The sequence below is a fragment of the Myripristis murdjan genome, chromosome 8 (genome assembly GCF_902150065.1).
Source record: "Myripristis murdjan chromosome 8, fMyrMur1.1, whole genome shotgun sequence".
NCBI lineage: Eukaryota > Metazoa > Chordata > Actinopteri > Holocentriformes > Holocentridae > Myripristis > Myripristis murdjan.
In genome coordinates this window covers 10,592,590-10,602,769 of record NC_043987.1, presented here as the reverse complement: position 1 = coordinate 10,602,769, position 10,180 = coordinate 10,592,590, and the positions used below count along the sequence as shown (strand labels likewise).

The 10,180-nt window shown below is 42.0% G+C and overlaps 1 protein-coding gene across 1 annotated transcript; it reads right to left on the bottom strand.

Moving 5' to 3' along the window:
• Nucleotides 1-216: 216 nt before the first annotated feature.
• On the bottom strand, nt 217-9,390 carry rabep2 (rabaptin, RAB GTPase binding effector protein 2). The gene is made up of 12 exons (XM_030058038.1): nt 9,161-9,390; nt 7,818-7,973; nt 6,253-6,329; nt 5,748-6,110; nt 4,970-5,065; nt 4,705-4,803; nt 3,753-3,866; nt 3,594-3,672; nt 2,965-2,976; nt 2,376-2,530; nt 1,437-1,553; nt 217-1,160 (listed from the first exon to the last, which is right to left on the bottom strand). Exons 1-12 carry the CDS (start codon nt 9,204-9,206, stop codon nt 1,056-1,058), a joined length of 1,419 nt encoding a protein of 472 aa, XP_029913898.1. The 5' UTR covers nt 9,207-9,390; the 3' UTR covers nt 217-1,055.
• Nucleotides 9,391-10,180: the final 790 nt, after the last annotated feature.

Below are 10,180 nucleotides of genomic sequence, written 5' to 3'. Positions count from 1 at the left end.
TGGGGGGTCAAATAAAGGTAAATCTACATCTATGAAAAGTTGAGGTGACAAGATACACTTAGATGTGCAACACACCATAACTAGAATGTGTTTAACTCAATCATTTTGTTGAGATTAGAGTACTGTAAAAAATTAATATTTTAACGCTTAGAGTAAAATTATAGTGCCACATGGTTATGAAAAACAAAAACTGAAGAAAACAGCCACAGCCGCTCATTGGTTTTCACTGTGTATTAACACAAAAGATAATTTGACAATTCACATTCCTTCATTGATTTAAAAATATCACTTGGCCTCTGATCACAAAGTTTAAAAGCTATGATATGTGTTCCATTAAGAATGGGGAAAGTGTTGTAACGCTCAAAGAGAAAGAGACCAATTAAAGATGATACACAACAAAATCATGTCTGAGCTGCAGTGGCATCACAACAGTGAGTGTGCTGTCACTTTATGTCAGAGATATGTGCTTGACTTCATTATTATCTGGTCAGTGGCCTCTTAAACCCTCATATTTGGTCACAAAAGGAAATCTAAAATACTTTTGCATGGAAAAATGACTATATAGTTTGTTTATTACTGATGTAGTGCAAAATGGAGTGTAATACTGTTAAGTGTCAGTTTTATATATGTCAGTTTTATGAATGGAAGTTAATAAAAATGCATATAAGAGGAGGAAAAGCAGGTATAAATAGCCTAAGTGTTACCTTATCAGAGAAGAAGGGAGTGTGAGGCAGTTTAATATAGTGTCACAGGAATATTCATGTTACATCAAAGGGTCCCATATGCAGATCAGTTTGGTCACAAAGCAACAATTTTGTCATGACATCCAAACATCATGTCAAACCAAAACAAAACAAGTAAATCTCTCCATTTATGAAGAAATGAGCCCACTCCCAGTGGCAGCAGCACTACCTATGATAATCCCAGTGGTCTTTCTACCATAGCGTCCATAATTCCATGTTGCCATGGGTACTTCAGGGATAGCTTGTATCAGTCACTACTGGAGCGCTTCATCTTGTTCCGTGCTCTTTGGTTCCAGTGTGGCGTTCTGAGGCTCACGTGGCGTCGGTGGGCCGCGAGCTGTCTTCACCGACGCTCTCTCCCATGATTTCCCTCACCTGGTCGAGACTTTCAGCCTGCCGGATTAATTCCAGTTTCACCTGTAGAGTGAACGAAAGATAAAGGAGGAGATAAGGACTGAGAGGCAGAAATGTTGGTTTTACCATATGAAAGAAAAAATATCTGTAATGACACATTCTGATGAAAATGTCTGGTACCACTGCATAAAATTTCTAGAGTATCTTCACTGTTCTGCATCCCAGACTCTTCCAGCTACTTTGCCCAGAAACCTACTTTTACCCACTGCATGTAAAAGTTGATCCATGGCATGGATCTGCCATGGCAATCATGGCACCAGGCTGTGACATGAAGCCTACCTGCAGGGACTGGGAAAGCTGGACGAAGTCCCTCTGTACGGCCTGGCTGGTGTCGACCTGGGAGCGCAGGCTGATCACCTGGCTCCGCAGCTCCAGACACTGCTGCTGCAAGGCCGCCTGACAGCCACACACAAAACAGACACGTCAGTTTGAACCCAGCGAGTTAATCAACAACCATATCCCTACACCTTCTAGTCCTACAGAAACTGCTAATGTCCACAGATGAATTTATATTGCTTTTTTTGCCCCCACTGAAATGCTTTTATTTGCTCTGGAAGTCCATGTATGGTATACATGTAAGAACTCACCCACTTTCAACGTGCAATGTGCTCCTGAGTGACCAAAAATAAACTTAATATGAAGAAGCAGGCGGCTCTCAGAAAGAGAGAATCACCTTTTGGATACACATGAGAGTAAAATGTAGGTACTACCTGCTTTGCATACAAGTTTTCAGTTACATCTGTTCAGTTTTATTTGTTATTAGAATTTTATACAAGGCATAAGAACAGTAAGACAGTGACAAGTCTTTCTTACAGCTGACTGAGAAATACTGGGTGAAAAGTGCTAATTTTGTTTTGTTTTGAGATGCCAGAGTGCAATAAAAAGGCACATTTCCTGAAACCCAGACAAGCAATCATGATTATTTTCATAATAATTGGGATTATCATTTTTGGCATAATTATGCAGCCCTTGCGATAGCACATGTCAGTATCAAACAGGCACACAACAAATCAGTTCCTCAAACTCAAACAATGCCATATTTTCAGCACTTCTTGTGGTGCACGCACTCCGGCTGCTCTGAGGCTTTTCAGAGTCTGACCTGCTGCAGCTCGACGCCTGATAAATATTCAAACCTGGTGGGACTCACTGAGATATACATTCAACAGGCACACATCCCCAGTGACACACAGTTTAGTGATAAAACCCAGTTGGAGCTACCTTGTCATTAGTGAGGGCCTTGTTGTTGCTCTGCAGGTGAGAGAGCGCCACCCGCAGGGCTTCCAGCTCGGTGCGGCAGGCCAGCAGCTCCGTCTGCAGCTGGTCCTTCTCAGCCTGGATCCTCTCCGTCTCCGTCTTCAGGCTGGACAGCTGCACTGGAGACACACAACCAGAAACCAGCCTGTGTTAGGAGACGGAGCACTGCACCATCACCATATTAAAGTGGCAATTCACATTCTATACATACACAGGTATCACCTCCATCAATTCAATTCATTAACAAAGCTGAACATTTGTTTTGAAGAATGCACAACACACACTTGTTTAAGTTTAACTTTTATCTCTCTTTTCAGCCAACTGGTTTCCAACATCACTATTCACACAACTGGAGCTCAAGAGCGATGCAGAGTTTCATAAAGATGATGAAAACTAGTCTGCAAGCTGTGGTTGAGTCTTGTGTTGTGTGCTTGCTTCAATAAGAAATAAATAAAAAACTAAAATCAAAATGAATCCTGATTAAAAGTGATCCTACACCGATCAATAAAACATGAGCAAACCAGACACAAAGCAAAACAAGTTGTTTACTGACCCTCTAAAACGTCTGATGACAGCAGTCGCAGGTTTGAGCAGACAGAAAGAGAAAGGCAACAATTAAAAATCTGACAAAAACAAAAGACACCATAAAAAAGCACATCATCAAAAATTTTGAATTTTTGCTGTTATTTTTGGCTACCCAAGTTAACAAGCCATATTTTTAGGGGAACTAAGGAAGACACGTACAGTAGCATGTTTTTTTGCACTATGTGACACGTGTGTGATGAAGCTTTGTTCAAACTTTGTGTTAAATTCTAGTGGAGATCCCAGGGTTTCCAAAGATACCAAATATGTCCTGCTGACTTACAAGCAAATCTGTAAAAAAAAAAAAAATGCACAAAACCTAGATCTGGATATTTTCGATTTGATGTAAAGCTGCAGCCATAAAACAACAGCATCTTGGGCTTGAATATTTCACTCAGTATAGGTGTGATGTGGCTTCAGTGAAGAGCTGCACCCAGCAGATACAGAATATATGTGTGAACCTTGTTTTGTGCAATAAGGCACAAAAAAAACTTTTATCTAACTTTGAGGCTATTTCAGGAGAAATCTAAGGGAATTTAAAGGATTAAACATATCCCATTGTTTTCATATCAGCAAAAGGAAATGGAGAGATGGACAGACCGCTCTCTTCTGTCCGGGAGTCCAGTTGCTCCCTCAGGTTGACGATCTCAATGCGAAGACGTTCTTCACAGTGCGCCCCCTGCAGGGTCAGAGTTAAACCCGTGAGTGCACTTCCACCATCAGCAGGAGGCCATGGGAACGTGGGACAGGTATTTGTACCTGTAGTGTTGCTGGAAGCACCGTGCTGCTGTCTGCTCCTTCATCCTCCACCTCCTCCCCCTTCAGTCTGCACAGCTCACTGCACATCTTCCTCTGGGACAGGGACAGCTCCGCCTGGGTTCACACACACACACACACACACACGCACACACGCACACACGCACACACGCACACACACACACACACACACACACACACACACACACACACACACACACACACACACACACACACACACACAAATATGAACATCTATGGACTTTTGCTGAGTAAAACTGCTAACAAGATGCACATCTGCACACTTTCCCTAGAGGTTATGGTGCTGTCTATAAGCACAACATATGGGAATTATGTGACTGCTAGTCGATTAATTAATATGCATTGTAGATTGATTGATTCACTGCTAAAGTTTGGTATTGGTATAGGAGGGATAAAACAATCTTGATAATACTGTATCAATTCTCTGGCCCCATGTATCAAAATATTGGTCATGCATTACATTCCCATAATGAGATGACATCTACATTTTAGTGCATTGCGTTAAGTGCATTATGATAATTCAGCTTTAATAAACTAGTATAGGACTTTTGAATTTATTTGTTTTGAGTCAGTTTGCCACAAAAAATCTTACAATATCCTGTGTATTTCATTAGTATTGTTGTTATATTTTAAGCTCTATTTATACATTTTCAGTCAATTCTGTGGAGGTTTGCAATGCATTGTGGGACAAATTGTATCGTGACGCATGTATCTTGCAAATACCAGGTCCTAGTTTTGGAGCAAGTTGTCTGTCTTGATGTTTGTGATACTTCTACACAAGCTAGCTAAACACCCTAAAATTAATCATAAGCAATTTAAGTGAAATTACTACCCTTGATGTGCTCACACACACAAACACACACACACACATACACACACACACACCCGATAGGATGAATTTCCTGTCACTCACCAGCCGGCTATGGACCGCATTCTGTGATTGGCTAAAAGACTTCTGTAAGTCCTGCAGGAGAGCCTCTGAAGTCTGGACCTGAGACTGGAGCAATGACACCTGAACACACACACACACACACACAGAGCCAATGAACACATCCATAAATCTGTATATATCATATCCGCTGTGTGGTGTCTGTGATCTGTACAGCCTGTGTGGATGCTCTGAGTAGAATCGCTCACTTTTCACACACAGGTCTGTCCGTGTGCACAGTGCTGCCCACCTGTTTGTGTGTGTGGCTCGTCTGTGTGTCCAGCTCTTTCTCCAGCTGCTCCCTCTCAGCCTGCAGTCGACTCACCTCCTCACGCAGCTCTGACACCTGCCAACACAGCACACCACAGCCTCAGAAACATTTGGCTTCGACGTCACTTGTCACCAGAAGAATCAACACATTCCACTCTCTTCAACTTCTGCTCTATATTTACAAGTTGTGTGAACTGTGCATTTGCATGTGAGATGAGAAATGAAAAGTGCAGACACACACTTCCTGCAGGCAGAGACAAGTGAGTGTGAAGTGACAAGTGTCTTTAAAAACAACTGATGTTTCTTTTAATACTAAACATAATGTGAAATTCAGCCTGTGTTTCAAATACTACATATGAGCCTTGCTAAAACAAATGAGTAAGACATACATCTAAATACGTTTTTTTAATTATTATTATTCCATACAAGCTGAAACTCAATTTGCAGCTGGTTTCACCAAATATGTGGATAACCTTTACTAACAGAGGTAAAATAAATTGTTACTTTTTTAATTGGTTAGTGAAGAGATGATGTTGCTTCAATCAGATTTCTGAGGCTTTTCCAAATTTTTTTGTAAAATTCAAATTTTCCATAAGTTTTCCTGGACTTGTAAAATGTATTTTCAATTTTCAATTTTTTTTTTTTTTCTTAAGAACAACCTCTCAAGTATAAATGCATCTTGATACTCAAGTTGTGCAAGCTGAGGTCTGTGTGTCTGATGGTGAGCATTTTGGGCTTTCGCATTAACTCAGTACTACCTGAGCGTTGAGTGCGTCCCAGTCGCTGTGCGTGACCAGCCGGTGGCCAGCTGGCGGCAGGTAGATGGCTTCAGGTACCAAAGTTCCTGTGGAAACCAGAGAGGCGGTGTCTTCCTGAGGGGGAGGTTTCCTGGGCAGGGAGGGCGTGTCTAACGAGAAGGAGGAGAGGGAGGCCGTGTCACAGTGCCTGGAGAAGTAGCCTTCTGTCATAAGACCCTCCGCCACGCCCTCGAGCTCCGCCGGCTGGCTGTTGGATCTGTCCAGCGGCGCCCTCGTCTCTGTCTCTGGAAGGCTGTTAGCAACAGATCCCAGAGACTCTTGACTGCTGGCTTCTGCATCCCCCCCACCTTTGCCTCCACTGATCTACAAGGCAGGGAAAAAGAAGGGAGGGATTTATTCCACAACACTTGAAATCCATTTTGGATCATGAACTGCTGCCAAAAGTTAAATTACTCATCATCACAGTGCGGGAAGGACGGGCACACACACATGTATACAAACTCACCTGGGTGTGTCCACTGCCTCTCCTCCACTGTGCTGACTGCAGTGCAGCTATCCTGGCCTCGTACTGCTCCGCTGTTTCTGACAACGAGAACAGGAAGCAATCAGTCAGATGAATTTTGATACATGAAGTCTGTTTTGATGGTTAAAAGAATACTCCAATATTTTGGGCAAAATACCCTTTTTCTGACTTACCCAGACCGACACCAGATGTTCAATGCCATGTTCACCTCTGTATGTCCAGTGGTTCAGTTCCAGTGGGTAGCATTTTACATTAGTTTAGCATAAAGTCTTGAAGTCTGTGGGAGTCATTAGCCTAGGTCTGTCACAGTGAAAAAATAAACCCTACAGCAACTCTGAAGCTGTGTATTTCAAATACACGTGATACACTGTGCAAATAAGACAGCAGCGGAGTTGTTCCAAGGTTTATTTTTTCACTGTGACAGACCTAGGTTAATGACTCCCATAGACTTCAAGTCTTTATACTAAGCTAACACAAAATGCTACTCACTGGAAGTGTTCCTTTAACTTAACTACAATCTGTTCAAGATACTTTTCAAGAAATATGTATCCTCATTACGAACACTTTATTAGGAGGTATAGCTGCACCTGAGATTGCTTCATGACTGACATATGGGACTTTGCCAAAATAACACATAGATATTACAATTTTTAAGAGAGCAACAACTGATCCATATGTGACCTTATTATCATTTCTTCGATCTACCTGGGCTACATTCACATTTGGACAGCGGAGACACTGCAAAAAACTTCTACATCAGTTATTGTGTATACTACTAGCTGAAAGTGTAAATGTAAAGTCATTTTTAAAGTGAGAGGTTTCCTGTCAGTCAGAGACATTTGTGCACGCTTCTATTACAAGTAGACTTAAGTACAGCAATGTCATCTTTTCTACTTTTCCATCCAAAAAATGAAGCTACACTTTATTACACTGGAGCAACAGTTTGAATTAGCACAAAAAAAACTCAACACATTAGACTTGTTCTTAAATCGCTCAACTGGCCTCCAGTGAGCATTAAGGCCTTCGTGCTGCCTTGCCACTAGAGCTGATTTCTCTGCTTGTGCGCAGAGCTCTGACAGCCTTGGCACCTCAGCATGTATCTAACTTGATCAAAAGACATAAACCAAGTTGGTCTCCTAGGTCTTCTTGTTCCCAGGTTGAAATGTCTTACATTTTCCTCACCAATAATTACTGAGAGGGAAAGGGATTTAAGACCTATGGTGCAAAGCTTCAGGTACAAAACATGCACACACATACAGATTATTATGCACTGGCACACATGTTGGTCAACATGCTAAAGAGCCAGAACAAATTACAGTAAAATGCATTTATGATTCAAACAGCAGTTACACAGTTTGTCCAACAGACTCCATTATTTGCAATACTTTGTATAGCACTGAGACCTAAGTTGACATGTTCATTGCAACTATTTGATTATAAATAGTTCCTTATTTGAGGTGTTTTACTCCCAATTATCTATTAGAAATAGACCCAAAACATCCAGTCCATCCACATGTGTACACAGGGACCCACACACATGCACACACCTCTGAGAGCCTCCTGCAGAGACTGGATCTCTTGGTCACATTGTTTCTGCAGCTCTGCCAGCTCCTCCTGCTTGCTCAGCTCGCAGATCGTCGCCAGGCCCTGCCAGTGCTCCACCTGAGCTCGGCAATCGGCTAGCTGGGCCTGCAGGCTCTCCTCTGAAAATGACAAACAAGTTGCAGTGTTTTCCCTTGTGCTTTAATGCTGTCTGTGAAGGTGTTGAGCAGCAATACGGATGGTGTGCATCTGATTCCACAAGTAGTTTATATCTGTATCAATATTGTATAAGCTGTTATATATACTGTAACAATATTCTTTCCATATTTTAATTTCATAGAGCTTTGTAATTAGGTTTATGTGTACATCATTACATGTAAAGGTAGTAAAGAGGTAGATAGTAGAGGTGTCAACCTCCTTTCAACACTGTCAGCTATTATTTTTTCCAGTGGGTCCCAAAGTGTGGTCTAGGAACCCCCAGGGTCCCTGCAGAAATTTGAGGTTTTGCCAGAAAAATCATTACACAGTGTTTAGCATGACAGCTTTCTTCATGGCTTTCACTCCTCAGCCTGCTAAGTATCCTCTAATCCACTGTACATGCAATTATAATGCTGTGCAGGTCATATTTAACAAGAAAAAATTCAGTTTACACTGCAGAAAATCTTAAATCTCATTAAAAGGAGTCAGTGCTTCACTGAATAATGAATAATACTGAACAAGGATTAGAATGATGCTAATGAATACTGACTGGAATAATCAATAATGAATAATAAAAGGTAAAATCTATGTGGGGGTCCTCGACAATTTGAGCCCACATAGTTCCCAAATACTTCCGTGTCAAGGGCCAACAAATGAATCTGGATTTAAAAGAGGCCAGGATATTAATAATGGATATGATGTGGCACAGGACTGGAGAAATGTTTATACACTAAGTGGTTAGAGGAGAGAGTCAAACCTCTCATCAAAATAGACATTCTCTCACTGTCTAATCATCATCATCAAAGGGAACAGAAAGTAAAACAGTGAGTGTTGTGCTGGACAAGCCCCGGCCAGCAGCTCCAGGTGCAGGTGGCTGCTCCTGTCCGCTCACGGTGGACTCACACAGGGAACACTTGTTGCTCTATGGAAATGTTAGCTTGCGGCTAGCGGCGCTCGTTCGTTTCAACGAGGAATGCTAACAACGCTAATGGGCCGGTTTTCGTGTCACTTAAGGGCCGCTTTAGCCACAACAAGTCCGGCTGGGGACAAGTAACGTCAACTAAAATATCACCAATGCAAAGCGGCCCATTTGCCTCTATCTAAAGAACACAGCTAATGACGTTTACGTGTAAAGTAGATGATTATTTACCTGTGTCTTCATTTTCAGAGGTCGCTTTCCTGTCAGACAGCTCCATGAGAGACGGAGTTCACCGGCGGGGAGCCTGACCAAAAAAAACTGCATCAAAAGTCCGAGCAAACCACTGAAGTCATTTTGTGCCGACAGTGGAGCTTTGCTGGGAGATTATCAGAGCAGTGTCAACTTCAGGAAACAACTTTCCCCGGTCTAAGCCTACGGAAATTACGTCAACCTCCTTCCTATCAGAAATGCCATTGCAGCTTTGTGTGAGCCTGGCGCAGCCTTCAGTGTCCAGACAAACATGGAGTAAACTTATCGCCTCTCTGGTGTCAAAACGGACTCACCGACACTTTAATTTCCTCCCCTGAAACAAATATAGTCCATTAATCCATCCGTATAGTCAGTAGTTTCCAAAGTGTGGTTCCAGGAGCCTCCTGGGGGTCACTGGGGCGTCTCCAGGGGGTCCACAGCAAGATGAGGAATGGAAAAAAATAGAAATGTCTTGTCTAACACACACATGGGCCTTATATTAAAGCAGGCCTAATGATTCAGCTTGAACAAAGAGGCTACTGGTTATTTCTTTGAATTCTCCATCCTGAATAAGCTGTTAGAAGTGTGTTGTGGCTGGTGAATATTTCTCTGAGCATGAATTCAAGGCCTGTCCCTTTCATCCAGTTCAGCAAACTGCTGCATGAGATATCCTTGACTGAGGCTGTCACAGAGAGTCAAAACGTAGCCTGCAATATTTTCCATTTGTAGCCAGGAAAAAAAAAAGTGGAGAAAATTCTCAAAAATCAGCAGCATCTCTGAGGATGAAGATATCTCAATGCTTTTAATATTGCTTTTTTTTTTCTAATATGAACCCTGTGTTTTATGGAGGTGGAGATGGGACATGCTCAAAAGCTTGTTTTCTCTCTTCATAAAGATACCCTCTGGTGGATGAATGCTGGTATTATCAAGGAGTGTGGCTTCACAAGTCCCATCTATCAGTATAATGTTGAATTTGTTTGATATTTATTCCTAGATATTTAA

What these genes read in the sequence shown, in the direction of transcription:
- rabep2 (XM_030058038.1), bottom strand. Translation starts at nt 9,206, where the DNA reads ATGGAGCTGTCTGACAGGAAAGCGACCTCTGAAAATGAAGACACAG. An exon ending in GAGGCAGTGGACACACCCAG is followed by an intron (nt 6,111 to 6,252) that starts GTGAGTTTGTAT and finishes CCTGCCTTGTAG; the next exon opens with ATCAGTGGAGGCAAAGGTGG. An exon ending in ATGCGGTCCATAGCCGGCTG is followed by an intron (nt 3,867 to 4,704) that starts GTGAGTGACAGG and finishes GTGTGAACCCAG; the next exon opens with GCGGAGCTGTCCCTGTCCCA.